This window comes from Mya arenaria, chromosome 12, assembly GCF_026914265.1.
Source record: "Mya arenaria isolate MELC-2E11 chromosome 12, ASM2691426v1".
Lineage (NCBI taxonomy): Eukaryota > Metazoa > Mollusca > Bivalvia > Myida > Myidae > Mya > Mya arenaria.
Genome location: NC_069133.1, coordinates 21,272,718 through 21,294,187, shown reverse-complemented (window position 1 = coordinate 21,294,187; position 21,470 = coordinate 21,272,718). Strand labels below are relative to the sequence as shown.

The following is a 21,470-nucleotide window of genomic DNA, read 5'->3' as shown; positions in this document are numbered from 1 at the left end:
GGTTGCTTGAGTCTCCTCAACGGTCGAGGTGTGTGGCAGCTTGGTTAGCCTCCATGCTCGTTTTGTCGTTTGAAATTAATGGACATTTCCATGCAGTTTATTTGGCATCCGGAAAAAATAAGAAAATAGTTTTCTGAGTTTAAGATCCAGTCATAAAAGTTTTGATCATATTCTGGTTAGATACCGTACAGACATTTGTAACTTTCAATAGCGATGCATTTTACCCTCCTCTGATGTAATGTTGGCAATTGAAAACTATGAGGTGAAATCATTAAAATCAAAATTTAAAGCTCTGTATTGAACCTTTTCTACTTTTTCTGTGTTGGTCTTGATACAAAAATGCCAAACAACAGGACAGTTGCTGAAATTGGATCTGATGAAAGTTTTTAAGGCAATAGCTTACTATTGTTTGTTTGAAATTTGCTAAGGGTATTCATTTGTTTAGCTGCTGTTTTGCACATTTTAGAAACGTGTTTATCAAAATTTGATAAACTTAATGTACCAAACGCTCATAGATGCAACCTTAACTTGAAACACGTTGTATACGGGAGAAATGGAAGTTGAAACACGCATTCTTTTTTTAAATGAGAAAGTGCCATTTAACACGCAATATATGTTTCATTGAGGCAAAAGTGATGTTGAAATATGCATTATTGGATTAATAAGGAAGAAATTGACGTTTAAACACGCATTATTTGATTACTTGAGGAGCAAGTTAAGTTGGAAGACGCATTCATTGTCTACTAGAAGGGAACAGAGGTCTAATAAGCATTATTTATATAGAAGAGAATTTGAAGCTGAAACACACATTTTTTGTTTACTAGAGAAGGAAGCGATATTTTAACACGCTTTTTTGGTTTTATAAAGGCTGAAGTAAGTTGAAATATGCATTATTTATTTACTAACTAAAGGAAGAAACTGACGTTAAAACAAGAACTCTTTATTTACTAAATGAGATACGCTAGTTTGGACTCGCATTCTTTGCTTACTGGAGAAGAAATTAAATATGAAATATGCATTCTTTTTCTACTAGAAGGGAAAGAAACTGAGGTTCAAATTAGAATTCTTTGTTTACTAAAAGTGAAACTGAAGTTGCACTACGTTTTTTTTTTTCGTTTACTAGAAAATAATCTGAGAATGAATATGAACTCTTTCTTTACTAGAGAGGAAGCAGAAGTTGAACATGCATTCAACAAAAGTTGAAACACCCATTCTTTGCTTCCTAGAGTAGAAACTTAATTTAAAACACGCATTCATTGTTAAATTTAGGATAAACTGAGTTTAAAATATGCATAATTTACTTACTAGAGCGATAACTGAATTTGAAACACGGAACCATTTTTAACATGAAGAGAAACTCACGTTGAAACACGGCACATATTTTTACTAGAGGAGAAGCTGAAGTTGCAACAAGAATTATTTGTTTCTTTTTCAAGACACTGGCCGTTTTAATTTCACAAAACTTATGTTAATCTTGAAAATGAGGCCGTATGCAAGGCAGTAGCAACAGTAGCAAAGAAACAGATCATAACTGTGATATTAAGCATAAATACACGCCGTTCAAAAAAATAATATGAGGGGATGGGAGCAGAATTGATATATCTGTTTATTTCTTAGTATTACTAAAAAGAAACTTTTTCGCACTCACCCTCGACATGATCACGACAAACAAATAGGACATGGCTGTATGCCCGTAATTTGTTTTGAACGAACACAATTTAAAAAATCATGATTTGTGTAAACCGCTCAAGCATTCAGGGAGACGCACACGTCATAATGTTCTTCTTTTGAGAGTTCACATATTGAATCCTTAGATTCAAGGTTTAAACTGAAAACAGACTGTTTTTCATTCACGTTGTTTGCAATGATACCTGAAATTGCTGAAATGTTTTAAGTCTGGTTGCACTTCAAAAGACATAAATGGTTGGGGTTTAACAGCAAATATTAAAATCAAAAACCTCTGTAAGTCTATTTTGAAAGGGAATTTCCCGTGGTACAATTAAACGGTTAAACCCTGATTTTATATTAATCCACTTTAAATTGATCTTTGCCCCGACGATCTTATGAATGGTGTTTTCATTAAGAAATGTCAAAAAGTTTGGTAGAGTACTCAAACAACGGTTTAACGATTTCCCACCACCTCTGATAACCAAACACTGATGAACAATGTAACATTAATATTCATGCGAATTATGTTGTAATGTCTTTATAGTTTGTCTATTTGTTTTTTAGCCTTGATCTCAAGGCCCCAAAACAAGAGCATAACAACCCTGTAGTTTAAATTGCCTTATGGTTCGTTATAACAAAGTGTAAAGTACCCGTTTGTGGTCCAGGAATGTCTCTATATCAAGCCTTGATTATTGGAACAAGTTTATAACAACCCTGTAGTTTATATTACTTTATGGTACGTTATAACTAAAGCTAAGTACCCGTATGTGGATCAGGATGCACTCTCTATAGTCAGCTTAGATCATTGGGTCCTAGAACACGAGCATAATAACCAAGTATTTTATATTGCCTTATAAAATAAAGTAATTAAATACGCTTAAAACAGTTACATCGACCTCATTGTAAACACGTCAAACATGCCCGGATTTCACTTCAAGGCTTGCTGGGGGTGTTTGCAGCAAAATTTGCGATTTGGTTCTCTGTTGCAGTGATTGCAGTTTTATGCAACGGGGATTTAAAACAGTTTGCTAACTCGAGCGAACGTTAGCCTTAACCTAACTCAGGACTGATGTATGCTGGGTTCGATTAGTCATATATGTTTTGATATTGCTGCTATTACGGCGTTTGGATAATAAACTATTTCAAATCCCAATGTGGACATCTGTTTCGATTTCTGGAAATGTCAGAAACGTTCCGCAGACCAAAAAAAGTTGCGGAAATAGTCACGCTAAGTTAACACACCTTCTTATGTATGAATATGAAATAATATCGGACGATTATAAAAAAAAATGTATAGGGAATTATATTTGTATATGTAATATTATTCGTTAATTCAGCCTACAACTGGTTCATCGATTTTCTTATAACCCTAAATTCTTAAACATTTCCTTGCTTTTGTAGTTTCTGAACATATCACTCTTTATATATGGCGGCGTTTGACTAAAAGAGATATGATGGCAAATCATTAGAACGCCCAGTAAGTATTTTATAGATGAATGAGAAAAAATGTGTAAAACAAAATAATTGAATTTACGTATCGCCTTTTTTGACAATAAGTCAAGCAATTCGCTACTGTCATTGATGGATTCAATTTTAAATACATCAGCGACGATGTATGGCCACACTCTGTCATTCATGTCACGTAATGTTGCTGACTGACCGTGTATAAAAGGTCCACAACCCCTCACAGCCGCATTGATCGCTGTTTTCTCCTCGCTACATGTAAGTACTAAATTGCTATTATTAACATAAAAAGTGAAATGAAAGAACAGAACGTAAATTTATTTGAGGTGAACTAAGATATTACACAGTTATAACATTCAAACAAGTTTGAATATATGATAAATATGGAACTCATATGTGTCTTGGACTTTGGATATTTTTAGAAAAAATATCTAAGGGGCTGGGGTTACACGGAGGGGTTAGTCCATAGTGAACTGAATGGGTTTGGACATACCCAGATAAATTCTTAAACAACGATGACCCCTAAAATAAATAGTATAACGATGTAACAATTTCAAGCCTCTACCCCCTTTAGTTATTTAACGAATCATACCAGTATATAGGTAACTGTATTTTATTTAGCGTCATACCGCTATGAGGCAAAAAGCAGTATCGCATTTTTATCGGAGACCAATTCCAGATAAATTTAATTCAGGTAACAAATAATAGGGTCATCTTATGATCGGGTGTACAATATATAAATATTAAACGAACGTTTCAAAATATATTTTGTTTCAAATTCGAAAAGTTGAACATTCGAAACTTGCCCCTTTATGGTCAACCGATGTTGCCACATTGCATCAATATTAGACTTGTATAAACATTGTTCCCAATAGCTGCATTCATATTTTATCAACTTGACTTTTAATGTTCAGTAATTGCAATTAAAGTCCGGCATCATCCCTCTTCAATATACATAAGTGATATGTAATCCAAACATCTTGAAATAAATCAAGATATATTTACCAGTATTATTGTATTTTTGCAATTGTTCAAAATCAATTAATAATATAACAAGACAACAAATTTATATGAAATCCATTAAAAACTCAATGTGTGATGTCCCATTAGCTTCATTCACGTTGATACTGACTCTGATGAGGCTTATATTGTTAATGGTGAAATTATTGATAAATGTAGGAATACGTGTGAGGTTTTGCGCCCAGTTTAAACCTGTTTAGTTATCACAGACAGTGTCAAGGCGCTTAGCTACGTATTAACCAATGACGATAGTTTGATATATGTTCATTGTTTGTTGTGTCATGCTTGATGTTTTGCTTTATTTTTATTCTTGTGCCTACGAAATAATATTGATGCAATTTTAGTATACGGGGCTCGTCCCTGTACGTTCCATTGTTAGTTATATTTTAAATGATTTAATTGAAATGGTAACTTGCTATATTTCGAACACATTATCAACTTCTATATTTCCAGCACCATGAAGGTCTTAGCAATTCCTGCTCTGTTTGGAGCTATCGTGGCCTGCCAAGCCTATAGTAAAAAGTGATACGGATAAAGTGGATATGGAGGTGGATATGGGGGCCGAGGTGGTTATGGCGGGTATGGTGGAGACGGTTATGGTGGCGGATACGGCGGTAATGGTGGATGCCTTGGCGGCTACGGTGGCGGTTATGGCGGCTATGTTGGCGGTTATGGCGGAGGTAATGGCGGCTATGGCGGCTATGGTGGCGGATATGGCGGTTAAGGTGGTGGCTATTGGCGGCTATGGCGGGTACGGTGGGGGATTCGGCAGTGGCTACGGTGGTGGATTTAAAAAGGGAATTGGTTATGGATGCCTTGGAGGTTACGGTGGCGGCTATGGCGGTTATGGTGGCGGTCTTGGTGGTTATGGTGGTTACGGTGGCGGCTATGGTGGTTATGGTGGCGGTTATGGTGGCGGTTATGGTGGCGGCTTTGGTGGTTATGGCGGTTACGGTGGCGGTTATGGTGGTTATGGAGGCGGTTATGGTGGCGGCTATGGCGGCGGCTATGGTGGCGGTTACGTTGGCGGCTATGGTGGCTACGGCTGTTACGGTGGCGGCTTTGGCGGAAAGAGTATGTTACATTATTAAAAATTAAATTGCTTAATCAGAATAATATTAATTGAATGCTATTTTTGATTCAAACATGTTATTAACTTCATTTCAACTTTTGCTTAAAATATTGATAGTTGTACAAGGTGATTCTTCAAGTGTATGTGCAAATTAATATCTGTATGTATGTTTTCATTATAGCTGTTTCCTTTATTGTTTCAGAATATTGAACACAGACCCATCCATTTCATTCGGAATCAGACGGGTATATGGGGGCACTTACAGTTTAGCAATGTAGACCCCGTTCCATTACAGATGGAAAGGCTGAGGGCGTAACCCCGTTTTTTGCGTAATCTAAAAGAAGGAACTTTCACGCACGGTGACCTAAAATTTAACCTCGGCCATGGAACACTCTTCAATAGTTCATCGAAACATCTGTAGTATCTAAAATAACCTCAATTGTATTAAGAACGCCCGGGCTCAACATGCCGGCAGATTAAGTCAAAATTTAGAAACTCGTTCGGTTTGTCTGTAAAATCAAAATCAAAATGTTTATTGGTAATCCCCTGAGGATACTTGTTTGAAAAATTAAACGTTAGCCACCTTTTTTGAAATGGCGACCATTTTGAAGATGGCCGCCAGTCCCAATTGAAAAATAAATAATTACAAAATATACACACATTGCAATTTTGTAATTTTATCAGCATTTCTATATTTTTGATTGAACCATTTAGCAGGATCAGTTATTGTTTTGTTATTAAAACATTAACACTCAATAAACTATTTAACAAATCATGAGTCCGCTAGTTCATGGACAATTTTCAACAAATGTAGCTAGATGTACTATGTTGTTAATATATCTGACGAATTATATATTTTGTGCTTAACTTCGAAAGAAACTGCTAAAATTATGAAACAAAACTTAATATATTTCAAGATGCACCTTGACTTCAATACTCAAAACTATTTTCTGGATGGAGACGTTTATTGTCAAATTAGCAACAATTTTGTAGGGTTTCGGAACCAGAAAAAACTTTAACCTCTCATACGAGAAGACTCATGTCGGCAGAGAAAGACCCGCGGTGAATTATTGATGGTTTTTACATTAACACATATTACACAAAGATTAATTCAATGCTAGCACAAAAAAGATAAATTGACAACACTCTTAAATAAATTATAGATGTAGGAAGTCAACTAGCAAAGACCAATCAAGTAAAACGCTTTCAAACAAAGTCATTGTTTGTGATTGATAACTCAGAAACATACATGTGTAGTTTTAACGACATATTACGACTGATGAAACGCGCCAACTCATTCATTCATATTGGATGCACAGTCAGACACTAAGCCTTATATCCAAACACTTACATGCACTGACGAACTGTGTTTCAACTTTTAACTTTTATCTTAAACATGTTGAGATACATAATGCCAAAGAGGCGAACAGTTTGGTAAGATTTGTTTTGTTTGTCATTAAAACAACTTTGTAAATAACAGTCCTGTTTATCGAAAATAAAGAACACAGCAGTAATTGTTCATCTGAATGCTATATGTCTTCATTAACTATGTTTATTTTAAAACGAAGTTCTTTGGGCGCATATATTGAAAAACGACTTATCTTTAAGTTGTTTAAACGTGACATTTGTTACTTTTGTACGCGCTATTTAAAGTTATGGTATAAATGAAATGCTGCATGAAATGGATGAATTTATTTATATCAATCGATCGCGTGTGAGGAAATATATCGCTTATGAAAACTACCAATTTAAAAGCAAAACATGGCTTCAATGCTTATATTTCACCAAATTTGAATAAGTTTATGAAATTTTATTAACAAATATGTTTGTATTTGTATATGCACATCCTCCCAAATAGCAGACTTTCATTTGTATGTCCATATCGGAGAAAAGAATTACTAGAATACACAAAAAATGCACATTTTCAAACTAAAACCAGCCATCATTTATTTCAGGGAAAAGGACACAATGGTATTTTAACCAAATACAGTTTTTTGGGGGGTTCTGTTGTAGGTGTACGTGAAAGGTTGTGCCACGAAACTGTCTCCCAAAACGCCGTTTCTTGGACCCTTGATAATCCTTCATTCAGGTTTGTGATTGTTTGTTTTTGTGTTATTTGTCTTTGGCGTTTACCCTGTGCCATCAAACGAGGTTTATGTTTAAACTTTAGGCTACTGGGCTTGTTTCTGTATTTTTTCAATTAAATATTCAATGAACGGGCCTGCGAGCAATCCCGTCAAAAAAGGTGACTAGACTAAGAACAAGTTGGGAAGAACTGTCTAAACAAAGTGAAATGACCGTAACATCCACTTGCTAAAATGAATTCCGTGAATTACTGTTTCTTTGATATAATCAAAGATGTATTACACACTTCAAATGTATGATATATCATTGCTTACTTTGAAAACGTCTTATCATTTTTTAGTTTTTTTTTGTCTTTTGTAAATAGTGTCAACAGTTTAGCAACCAATAAGGTTCGACGTGTGTTTATATGAACATAGGGAAATAATACTAACGCAGTCCATCACTTTATTTGATAGTCATATCCATCCATGTTGTTTTGGAGGTAACACTAGGATGTTTCAGCCAGCTACACTTCACATTCAACTTTGTATCACATGTTGTATTGCAAAAATACCATTGAATGACAATTGTTTTCGTGACTTCATAGACACATGTTACATAATAGTATGTCTTTTTATTTTTAGTTTGGAAATTTTATGTTACCATAACATACTAGTGATGTGTTTGAATAAGACAATCTGAAGGCGAGTGCAGCAGTGGTTCCGGACATGCATAAAATGTGCAATGTGCTGTTTTCCTTTTCCTTGCATAAAGGAGGCAGGGGAAGGAGTTGGCATATTTTTGCTAAACACATTGTCTGAAATGTGTATGACATTCATTGCAGCGCTTTACCATGTCCATAAAGTGGTTCAAGTATCCCGTATGTGTCAAGCATATATCGGATTTTTTAGGGACTATTTATGTTTGGCATAAAATGACATAACATTGTAATATAATAATAATAATATGTAATACATTGTCAGGGATAAATTACTGTTGTTTACCTGTTATAAGCCAACAAACACAATATACAAGCTTGCGGAACTCGAAAATTGTGTTCAATCCAATGTTTATTATACCATTCTTGAAGTATTTAATGCTCGTTCGTTCGTTTTAAATAATTGTCAGCTTGTTATGGTGACAGATATATGACCCATACAGATTTGAATACAACTTTATTTAGATGGTCGCTTCCCAACTCATCATTTAAACTCGCTCGGTGTTTAATTATTATAAAGTGGATGTTGAATAATGTATCAGGTCAGGCTATAAAACACTGCTGAATATGAATGCATACAGATGGTTGCGACATTTATAAAAACATTTCAAGTGATGCGTTACTTGAAAATGGATTGCGTAATTTTGACCTATTTCATTGACTATATTTGATCTAGTTGTTTAAAATTACATAAATTTGGCTCTGTAATATGTTTGGAAAGATACTCACTGGTGTAGCGGATGAATTATTATGTTTAACTCATTTGACTTCAATCATCAAAACAATAAGCATACTAGTTGTGTACAGTTTAAACATTATTAGCTTTTATTAGTGTGGTTTTTTTTTCTTATAATTAGTGGGCACACATTCTCAATTTAAAAAAGAGCCAAATTATCGCTATTTTTTATTTGCACACAAACCATATGCTTTTTTATCTTAAAGGTCTTGTTAAAGGAATGTTTGACATGACAATCCCCTGCTGTGCATCTCTTTTAGGGTCCATTTCTATAATAAAACCTCCAAAACTGCACGGCGAGAATTGCAGATAAGACCATTAGGCAGTTAGATTTATATCTATACACAGAGCTTGTGTACAATGCACGGTTTTGGGGGGTCACTTATAAAAGGATTGAACAAGGCCTGTTATAACAGTGGTATAAGTTAAATACAAAAATGCACATTTTTGCTTCAACCTGTATTGTGCCCATTTAATGTTGGTGAAGAAAATAAAAAAGAAATACATAACTGGACCATTTCAAACTTAATACAGCCGAAATGAACTTGAATTAAAACTTATTTATTTCTGTACCGTATATCAACCATATATATTTTCTTTCTGGGTAGAGGGCACAAGTGATCGAAGTTGTCCCCCTCTTCAAAACTCTGTACCGACCCCTGCTTACTTAGTATTACGCTAAATTAAAAAAAATATCATCATCTACAAGCAAATAATTTGAAGTGAATATTAAAATCAGAGATGGAAAGCAACCAATGGAAAGGTCGGAAATATTATTATTATGGAATAAATGGTTAAACGACATGCATGTCATAAAATGCGCATGATATGGTTACCGACAAAATATTTTAATAAGTGGTTTCCTTGTGGAATGGTTAAGCGGCTGATTGTTGACATCAATGTATGCGTCAAAAGAATAATTTACCTAAATAATGCAAAATAATAAGGTAAAGGCTAAACAGTTATAAGTAAGTGTCAACGACCGCTTTCGTTTGATTTGACAAATAAACAGAAACACCAGCCTTATAAACCAATGATGAATGATTTGTTAAAGCATATATGTCATATAAATGTTTCAGATTGCAATAAATGACTTAAAAGTGCACGAAAAAAAATGATTTCAATCATAGTTTTAATTTAAATGCATTAATATCATGTTTAACTCGTATGACAGAGATAATCAAAACGAAAAGGCGTATGATTAAGGTACAGATAATTTGCCACTTAGCTATCAATGAAAAAAAGAAAAACATTGCCATCTTTGTAGAAATCTAGTGTAGCGAAAGTGCCTATTGAGTTATATAGGGGAATTTGGTCAAATACTTCTCACGCATTAGTCATTCAACAGATCAACTTACTTCCTACATACATGTTAGGATTATTCTTACCAACGATGATGTTTTTGTTTTAATTTGTTAATGCTTTTTACATTTTGGTCCTTTTATGGTGTTGTTGGTCACCCAAAGTTACATTGAATTAAGAAGGAGCGGATACTTTAATCATCTAAAACTAAATTTTCGAACAAAATGTATATTGTTTTTTTATTAAGACTGGTCAAATTTTCGACCCTGTGTTTCTTATCTGCCTTGATCTAGCCATGCGTCCAATAGATTAATAATAACTAAACTAGCCTATGTATAAGCTTGTATCGCACTGAGAGGAGAATTCGATAGTGATCGCCGTTATTCTGATAAGCTCCAAAGTTGGCATTCTATATAAAGTTTTTCGGTAATGTGTCGTCGAAATATGCATATCTCCTTTAGACTTCCGACTCACGGCATCTTGGCGATTTCTTTTCGCACCTCCCCCCCCCACACACCCCTTAAATTTTTAAGTGAACTTTTTACGACAATAAGGTGCAAAGAATGAGAATGAAGTGCACCTAAATGCACCATTTAAAACTAATACAACGATGCCTATCAATAACATTCGTAAGTACTCGACGGCTTTACGAAAAGGATATTAATATTTATGAATATAATATCGTGCGTCTTCGATGCCTTTCGATCATACGCTCGTTAGTGTCCGACGGCTCTTCGTAAAGAGTATAAATACTTTTTGCCTGACCCGTTTATAAGTATTATGCTCCTTTGGTAGTGATAACGTTTGATTATGTTGAAATCCACATGAGTTTTGTCATTACTACGTGTGCGATTTATAATAATAAGGATATAAAATGTATAAAATCATGAGCGATATGTATTAGCGGTGTGTGGTCAACAGATGGAATGCATAAACCAACACGTCTTTTACATTTAATAAAGTTGTGTCATGTAAAGGTAATTTTACTGGATTTTTAGCTAAACTTGTAAAAGCTAATGTTTATTTCGATATATTAATTGCTCTGAATTCCTCATTTTAGTGATTCTGTTAATAAATTTAGATCAAAAGCAAACAGATCTGAAACATAATTATATGCTTTGGACTTAGTACTGACATAAGTCTTTTATGAAACCTAAATCAAATTAAACCTACACGCCTTAAAAGTTTCGTACATAAATTTGTCATGCGTGTAAAAACTAATGCCAAGATATTTAAATTCAAACTCGCCTGTTTTTCTACGAAACATATAGCTTATATTGTTCATGTTGGTGTTGTTGGCATCCGTGTTGTTTTTGGCGTCGTCCGTGTCAATGTGATCGACGTCCGTGTCGATGTCATTTTCGGCCGTGTCGGTGTCTGTGGCCTTCGTGTAGGTGTCGGCCATGTCGGTGTCGAAGAAGGCCATGCCGGTGTCAATGTTGGCCGTGTTGGTGTCACCGTAGTCCTTGTCGGTGTCGGCTTTTTTCCATGTCAGTGTCAGCTTCGTAAGTGCTGGTTTTTGACGTTGTCCCTATCGTCAGTCGTAGGGAAGAAGACCGTCGGTCGTATCCGTGTTGATGTCGATATCAATCCCTATCAGGCCTACATCTTCGTCACCAACTCTTGTTGTTCCTTTATGTCTTACCCACACATGACGGCATGGCCTGGCAGTGATATTTTGTAAATGTTTAAACCGCCTGTGCCATTAGGTGATCACTTTGCTGCTTTAACAACTTTTGTTGCTGTTTTATGTCTTACCCACACATGACGGCATGGCCTGGCTGTGACAGTTTGTAAGAGTTTAAACCGCCTGTGGCTGTAGGATTTTTTTGTTTAGTTTGAAAATATATACTAGTTACACCGTGTAACAATGCAAGACAAATACTGACGTTAACCAAGGACATTCTATTGATCTTAAGGTTGATGCAAAAATACAAATAAAATTTATAAGCCTTTATAAGTATGTTAGTTTTAATTATTAGCTTCGTGGCCACAACGTTCGCAGTTAGAAAGAGCCAAACAATCGCTATATTATTATTTTACCTGAATCAATAAAGTCAAATGGGTTTAACACGATAGTGCATTGAAATAATAAAACATGAATCTGTTTTGTGCAACTTAAAGGGCGATATCTCGCAAACCGGTGGAAACAATCTTTCTTTTTTTTATTATTATGAAATATTCACAAGAAAAACACATATAAAGCAGTATACAAGCAATGATAATGATGTATTTACTATTTTAACAAATATACTTTAATACTATGCAACTGGATCTATATGAGTTTTTGGTTGCGTTTTGGTAGAGTGATGTTATTTATGTAGGTTTTTAAAATAGTGATAATTGGTGTTACTTTTTGAAATTTGAGTATTTTTATTGAAAATGATGATTGATGGACAGTAAGGAGTATGGAGCATTAAATATTGTTGTTGTTGTTGTTGTTGTTGTTGTTGTTGTTGTTGTTGTTGTTGTTGTATGGAGCATTCAAATATTTAAATAATTGTTCAAAAGGTTCCATTTTTTCTGATGGATATGTATTCGATTGTAAACGAGGGGAAACAATCTTGCTTCGCTCACAAAGTCGATTAGATTTGGCATGAACTGTTCTGTCTTCTGATCATCTCATGTGTCTGAATACGATAAGCCTAGCCTTGTGCATAAATATATCAAGTATAGATTCCACAATCGTGTATCATTGAAGTATATAAAGAGTTGACAGTATTAAACAGTGTATGTGCATTCATGTGCATGGAAATCATGTATTTCTATTTAATACGGTTTATATCAATTCAGAAGCATGTATATCAATAAAAAAATTAGTGCGCATTTTACTGTCGATAATGTCAGTTCATGTATACTACTGGTTGAGAAGCAGTTTCCGACGGAAAGCAGTTTCCGACAAATCGCTTTTTCGCGTACTTTCTTTAGATCTTCATAGAAAAGGTACTGCAATTCATCTATATGATAACTAGGCAATCAAAAGTTGAAATTCTTACCGAGACACGTTACATACTTTTATTATTATCTAATGTTTAATGTTTATTTTGTACACAAACTTGCACGTGGGGGATCGTCACGCGCATCGTATTGCGCATGCGTGTGAACCTAATTTGCATATTTATGAATAGCTACAAGGTTTTCCTAAATTGATTTATACAAACGATGATATTGTGTACATATTTGTGAACACTGGTGTCATGCTTGTTTCGCACCCACATTCACTAAAATGTATACCAACACAAGTTTCTATCAGAAATGAATCATAATATCATTGGTATTCAGTGTCTGCCTGATTTCGAGTATGAATTGACTGTCGTAAATTTTAAAGTTTAAATTGTTTGTAAATGCTGAAGAATGAAATAATATTTCTCTAATTACAGTCTTATATTAAGTATATTTAATAAACAGATAATAAAAGCACACAATAGGCACCTTATATCTGCCCCGCATTCGATTTGTCGGAAACTGCTTCTCATCACAAGCTAATCAGAACAATGTAAGTACCCTCTTTGCGCCCCTATTAGATACACTATATGTGACGTCACACATGTGAAAAATATATCAACAATAGCAGCTTGAGCTGTAGTTATCTAAATTGTGAACAATTTTAGTAGGTATTTAAACACGTATAAATAATTCAATAAAAACGTATAAAAACTGTCGGAAACTGCTTCTCAACCAGTAAAGAAACACGCAAATTGTTTTAAAACCTAAACATTAAACGTTCGCGACATTCGTAATGACATACTCTAAATTCAAGACACCGCATTGTCATCATTTAATTTAAAGTAAAAACATCCTGTGTTTGTAAGAGGAAATGCATTGAAGTGTTTCAAGACAACGCAACTATCTTCCCAAGTACGTGACTATATTAAATATTCGTCAAATCAAAGTGCTGCTAACCAACATATGATGTATTACCTTTCATCATCTTACGCAAATAATAATATACAAAATAAATAAAACCTTTTGTCATATTTCCCAGCAAATAAGGTTTCATACCAATTTGGTCAGACTGCCGGACATTGTTAGGTATAAAAACTCCACAAAACTAACAAGCTACATTGATCGTTGGTTCTTCATCGCTGTACCATGTAAGTAGTCGAAACCTTATTTATTAAATATAGTTGTTATTTTACGATTGAATTAAGTCTTAGAAAGAAAATACACAGAACAGGGCTAAGATTCAATATTCAATCTAAGTTAACATTATAGTCTTACATCATTGACTTCATTTAATCAATTATAAATAATAAGTAATCCGATTTGCTACATCGTTCTTAGATCCAGTTTTCAATTTAATGTGTAATTAATAGCAATTTTTCTAATGCGTCTTAATGAACGTCTAAAGCAAAACGTTCTATGATTTGATTGATGCATACTTATTTGATTTCATTTAAAAAGTTTAAACCTTGGGAATGCCTGTTTCTGGTTTGTGATTGTCTTGAGTTTATTTGTACGGGCAAGGTTGTTTAAGGTTTGCTCATATTGTTTTTATTTGTTATACCCAATGGGCTTGGTATTAACAACAACAAAAACTTATGTTGTACAATATGTATTGTTTTACCAATTAATTGCTTTTAAGCTTTTAAAGCAGTTAACATATCTATTTTAGGTATTTCCCCAATGATAAAAGACAGTTTGTGTAGACTCAAGAGTGTTTGATATAATTTCACGATGATCTTCAACATTATGTTTTGTATAATGAGAAAGTAGTAGTTCTCAAGCTTTCCAATGCATTTATTTCAGTTAATCAGCATTCAGTTATTTTTCAATCAGATGAAGCGATAATAACTATATAAACAGTAGCTTTCCCAGTTAGAAAGGAGTCTATACAATATAATGAAGACCACTAAAACTTCAAGATTGTCTGAAATTTACCCCACGAATGTATACAACCTGTTCTACCGATTGTTTGCTGCTTTTCATCAACATTACAATTTTAATGCCTAACATTTACAATATATACTTAATTTTCACTGATAGTGCGATGTCGGTAACCCAAGCAATTACCAATGATGGATGTGTTTATTTTTATCTTCAGTTGTAGCCTTATACATCTTGTTAAGTGTTTGTTTGACCTTGCGTTTTGATTGCGTAATTACGCAAATACGCCGGTTACCTGGAGCTCAACCTAAATCTTAAACGGACAACACCAGATATCTTACTAACTGATGTATCTCATCGCTTTCGAAACGCTCATGTTTCGAAGTTTTTGCGCATTTTTCAAAATCGAAATTAACTGGGTGTGTCTACCACGTAAATCCCAGTAAGTTTAAAAAAAATAATCGGTATAGTTATCTGACTCATAAACAGATATGACTATAATGGGAAACCATTATGTTCTTTTTTTAAACGGGTGCACTCAGATGAGACAGCAACATGATTATTGTTATTTGAAGCATGTAAAATGAAGTTGTATCAGCCTGCTACTAGCTCGCATTGACAATTCTTAGCAGCTTGTTGCAGCTAAGTATCTGGTTTCTAGTCCCTTTAATACCGAATTGCAAAAGATATCAAAAATATAAGCATTGACTTCTATATTTTCAGTACCATGAAGGTTCTTGCAATTCTCGCTCTGTTTTGTGCCATCGTGGCATGCCAAGCCTATCCAAAAAAGGGATATGGAGGTGACTATGACGATGGCGATAAACGTGACTATGACGATGGCCATGGGAGTGGCTATAAAGGTGGCTATGTAGGAGGCTATAAAGGTGATACTGACGATGGCTATGCAAGTGCCTATCCAGGTGGCTATGGCCACAAATACGGATATGGCAATGACGACTACGATGACGGAAAATATAATGAATATAAGACAGGGTACGGAGGAGGCAACAGAGGTGGCATTGGCGGTTACGGCGGTGGCCATGGTGGCATCGGTGGCGAATATGGCGGATACCATGCAAAATGTACGTTTCAATAAAAAATATTAATGGCTATTTAAAACAGCATTTTGAAAGTAATGAACTTGATCATGCCATTTGTATTTCAATTAACTGTACGACAACTATTAACTACTATACTTGTACAGTGGGACAATGTTTTTTACTTTTAACTCTAAATGCTCGAATCGTAAAGATGGTTACTAATTATCCTGTATAAAATCCAAATTATTGTAGGTATGTTTATGTTCATCATATTTATTTTCTCTTTTTACAGAGTACTAAAGACAGACACCTCAATTCCATTGAATTCCAATTCCAATTCCAGTGGCACCAGTCCTGTGTTTTCTATGTTTTTCTATGTTGCAATAAATTATTCTAAGTATTAACAATTTGTGTCACGTGATTCTCTATCAACATAAACATCAACACCAGCCATTATAGCAACAGAAAGTGTGTTGTCTCAATTGTTATAAAGACAAATAGAGTATGCATCAAATGATCATGTATATGAGAAGTAAGTATGCAATTATCGATTTGCATTATGAATGATCATTTGACCATATATATTCAAGCTTGAGAAGCGAAGGTGTAAAACCACACATGTGTTTTCTTCCCGTGTTGTTTATGCGTGGAACCAATCGTCATAGAATGGTGATAATGCAATGGTGATAATGCCAAGGATAAAGGTCTTGTTCGATCGGCATGAACAAAATTGACAATAGGTTGCACTCTTATTAAATTAAAACATGACTTCTTCTGTATCACTTCACCAAACTTCTAAAACATAACACCAATGCAAGAGTAATTTCTGCCATTCTCCATTACGAGGGGCTTGAAAAGGATTTAAGTGCCATTACTACATAATCCTAGAAGACTCCACATGTATTTCACAAGAAGTTTACCCGAAAGTTGTCCCAAAAGTGCATATAAAAATGCATTTTTTCCGTTTCCTGACGTCGGAATGCTATGACAATTTAAAAAATAATATGTTTACATATTTAATCAAATGTGATAATAAACCTCCAAACCTATGGACAATTCAGTAGAGAATAACAACAAGATAACATTAGGTTAAAGCACCAAGCTTGGACCGGAAGGTAAATTAAAATAGTTGTATATTTCCTAAAAATGTTATGACCAAGTCATTTTAATAGTTTATTCTTTGGGTGGTTAATATTGCGACACCAATTTACTTAGCCTGTTGGCTAGCTATAGTTTTACCGTCGTGGTTCTTACCATTCCGTCGATAGCTGGATTATAAGGCAGTAGCTGGAACCAAGTTTCGGAAAAAAATCACAAGCAAAATGCAACGATTTATTAAGGAAAGATTTTCTGAAGAGAAAAGACGATGAGCTGGAAAATGCATCTCATCAGTTGTAATGGAAGCGGGCTCGGGGTATTGGGAGACAGCCCTGGGGAATTGAGAGGGGGAGGGGGATGGGGGTGATGGCTGAATAGAGAGCGGATGTTTTGGTCCACATGGAACCTACAAGGATGGTCAACATTTAATAAATCAAGCGATAAGTGCGGACCAAACAATAGCATTTTCTAAAATAAAAGTCATAACATTTCATCTCTGCAACTTTGTAAAATCAAATAACAAACAATTCGAGTGTGCCATAACTCATACTTTATCTAATTAATTAACAGACAAGTTAAATTGCTAGACAAATACATGATCAAGGTATGTGATATACCTATGAGCTTTGTGCAATTGGCTTTGGTAGATGCCAATGCCCGGTGACCCCAAACAAGTTTAATATCATTTGCAAGGATATTGCTTGCCTATTAATATGTATGCTGGTAAACGAGATTATATAAGGCATGATAGTTGATACTTTATTGTTGTTTTACAATATTTCAAGACCAAAAATGTATTTATATTTCCTTTTCATCAAATGTTATACATTTTGTTTTTTTAACACATAACAGTCATCTAAATAACACCAGACAACATGGTGGACTAGGCGGACTGCCAGATATATGGACATATATTTTAAACTAAGAAATCCCTCGGTCAAATGTTTTTATTGCGATTATCTGGTGTCAGTTACCAACCGAGCACCATGGCCTATCATTACTGACGTCAATGCATCCTCTGAGAATTGTTAAGTGTCAAATTCAATCCATGCATATGCACCGGAGTCTCATAAACATACTAGTCATGCGGTAAATGGTTATGGTAAATTAAGGGAATAGAGAATGGATGTTCCGTACCTGATGCTGAGGTGACGTCTGGTCTGCCACTGATTTGAGCACGATTGAGGCCGGGGACGACGACACGGCCAGTGATGAAGCAAAGGCGGTAACAACGCAGTGGATGCGGCAGTAGGCACCCTGTTAAAGTGTTCTGCAGTAACATCCTGGGTGTCGCGGGCATAGCCGGCGAGCGGGGTTGGTTGCTTGAGTCTCCTCAACGGTCAAGGTGTGTGGAAGCTGGGATAGCCTCCTCGTTTGAAAGTAATTGACATTTCCATGCAGTTTATTCGGCATCCGGAAAAAATAAGAAAATAAATGCCTGTTTCATTGCATGATTTTCTAACAATATTCAAAAACATATCAAATAACAACAAATTACAATAATAATTGTATATCTGAGTTTAAGATCAAGTCATATAAGTTTTGAACATATTTTTGTTAGAAACTGTACAGACATTTGTAACTTGTAATAGCAATGCATTTTACCCTGCTCAAATGTAATGTTGGCATTTGAAAACTATGAAGAATAATTTCATAAGTTGAGGTGAAATCATTACGAACATATTTTGGTAAGATACTGTACAGACATTTGTAACTTTTAATAGCGATGCATTTTACCCTGCTCAGATGTTATGTTGGCATTTGAAAACTATGAAGAATAATTTCATAAGTTGAGGTGAAATCATTAAAATCAAAATCTAAAGCTCTGTATTGAATCTACTTTCTACTTTTTCTGTGTTGGTCTTGATACAAAAATGCCAAAAAAAACAGGACAGTTGCTGAAATTGGATCTGATGAAAGGCAATAGCTTACTATTGTTTGTTTGAAATTTGCTAAGGATATTCATTTGTTTAGCTGCTGTTTTGCACATTTTAGAAACGTGTTTATCAAAATTTGATTAACTAAATGTACCTTAACGCTCATAGATGACGAACTGAACTTGAAACACGTATTACTTGTTGTATACGGTAGAAATGGAAGTTGAAACACGCATTCTGTTTTTTAGATGAGAAAGTGCCATTTGACACGCAATATATGTTTCATAGAGGCGAAAGTGATGTTAAAATATGCATTATTGGAAAAAAGGAAGAACTTGACGTTAAAACACGCATTCTTTGATTTCTTGAGGAACAACTTAAGTTGGAAGACGACGCATTCAGTGTCTACTAGAAGGAAACTGAGGTCTAATAAGCATTATTTGTATAGCAGATAAATTGAAGATGAAACACACGTGTTTGTTTACTAGAGAAGGAACCGATATTTTAACACGCATTTTTTGTTTTATAAAGGCTGAAGTTAGTTGAAATATTCATTATTTATCTACTAAGGAAGAAACACAAACTCTTCATTTACTAAAGGAGAAACTCTAGTTTGGACTCGCATTCTTTGCTTACTGGAAAAGAAACTAAAATTGAAATATGCATTCATTGTATACTAGAAAGGAAACAAACTGAGGGTTAAATTAGAATTCTTTGTTTACTAAAAGTGAAACTGAAGTTGCACCACGTTCCCAATAAAATAATCTGAGAATGAATATGAACTCTTTCTTTACTAGAAAGGAGGCTGAAATTGAACATGCATTCAACATAAGTTGAAACAACCATTCTTTGCATCCTAGAATAGAAACTTAATTTAAAACACGCATTCATTGTTAACTTGGGGAGAAACTGAGTTTAAAATTTGCTTTATTTACTTACTAGAGAGATAACTGAATTTGAAACACGGAACCGTTTTTAACATGAAGACCAACTCACGTTGAAACAAGGAATACAATTTTAATAGAGGAGAAGCTGATGTTGCAACACGAATTATCTGTTTCTTTTTCAAGACACTGACCATTTCAATTTTATAAAACTTATGTTAATCTTGAAAATTTGAAAAAAAGAAACAATTATGCTGAGACAAAACCAATAGTAGCAAAGAAGCAGATCATTAATATGATATTGAGCATAAATAAACGCCATTCAAAATTGCAATAAAATATGAATGGACGAGAGCAGAATTGATAAATCTGTTTATATCTTAAAATTACTTAATAAAATATGTTTACGCTTTTCATCGACATGGTCATGACAAACAGAAGGACACGGCTATATGCCCGTAATTTGTTTTGAACAAACGCAATAATTTTCTTCATGGTTGGTGTAAACCGCTCAAACATTCAGGGAGGCGCATACGTCATAATGTTCATCTTTTGATTGTTCCCATATAAAATGTACTGGAATCAAGGTTTTAGCTGAGAATAGGTTGTTTTTTGTTCACATTGTTGGCAATGATTAACTGCACAAATTAAAATCAAAAACTTCTGAAAGTCTATTTTGATCAGAATTTTCCCTTTTTTAAATTAAACGGTTAAACTCAGATCTTATATCAATCCACTTTAATTTGATGTTTGCTCCGTCGATCTTATGAATGGTGTTTTCATTAAGAAATGTCAAAAAGTAAAAGTCGAGTACCCAAACAACGGTTTAACAATTTCCCACGACATTGTTTATTCCTCCGATAACCAATCACTGATGAGCAATGTTACATTAATATTCATGAAAATTATGTTGTAATGTCAGTGTCTTAATAGATTATTTATTTGTATGTGATCCTTGATATTAAGGCCCCAAAACAGGAGCATAACAACCCTGTTGTTTATATTGCCTTATAGTACAATATAACTTAATGCCAAGTACCCGTAAGTGGCGCAGGATGCACTGTCTATAGTCAGCCTTGATCATTGGGTCCCAGAATAAAAGCATTACAACCATGTAGTTTATTTTGCCTAATAAAAAAAGTTATCAAACACACTCAAAACAGTTACATCAACCTCATTTTAAACACGTCACAAGCCCGGATTTCAGTTAAGGCTAACTAGGGATATTTGCCGCCTTGATCCTTACGCCCCAAAACAAACAAGAGCATATCAACCAGGATGCACTATTTATATCCACCCTTGATCCTTTGGCAAAACATAACATTACAGAGCCTTACAACCCTGTAGTTTATATTGCCTTAAAAAAGAAATAAAATAACCTCAATATAGTTATAGCGACCTCATCGTAAACCACGTCAAACAAGCCCGGATTTCAATTCAAGGCTTGCTAGGGGTGTTTGCTGCTAACGTTTGCGATTTGGTACCCCGCTTCCAGTGTATGTACTGCGATGCAACAGGGATTAAAACAGCTTGCTAACTCGAGCGAACGTCAGTCTTAACCTAACTCAGGACTATATTATAGACTATCATGAGAACCTAGGTTTCCAAACGAAATGGAGGTAATTAAATGTTGTCGTTTTTTATTTGCCCCTACAACCAAGTATATGTAGAGAACATTTGTTTTCACATGGCTTGAA

At 34.6% G+C, this 21,470-nt stretch overlaps 2 protein-coding genes across 2 annotated transcripts; both read left to right on the top strand.

Annotated features, from left to right (window-relative positions):
- The first annotated feature begins 4,694 nt into the window (after window positions 1-4,694).
- LOC128210540 (keratin-associated protein 19-2-like) lies at window positions 4,695-5,557 on the top strand. The gene is made up of 2 exons (XM_052914888.1): window positions 4,695-5,226; window positions 5,520-5,557. The coding sequence occupies exons 1-2, from the start codon at window positions 4,695-4,697 to the stop codon at window positions 5,555-5,557; spliced, it is 570 nt and encodes a 189-aa protein (XP_052770848.1).
- An 8,568-nt stretch (window positions 5,558-14,125) lies between these two features.
- Window positions 14,126-16,263, top strand: LOC128211143 (eggshell protein-like). The gene is made up of 3 exons (XM_052915585.1): window positions 14,126-14,138; window positions 15,595-15,956; window positions 16,207-16,263. Coding segments are annotated over exons 2-3 (360 nt in total). The 5' UTR covers window positions 14,126-14,138; window positions 15,595-15,598; the 3' UTR covers window positions 16,209-16,263.
- Window positions 16,264-21,470: the final 5,207 nt, after the last annotated feature.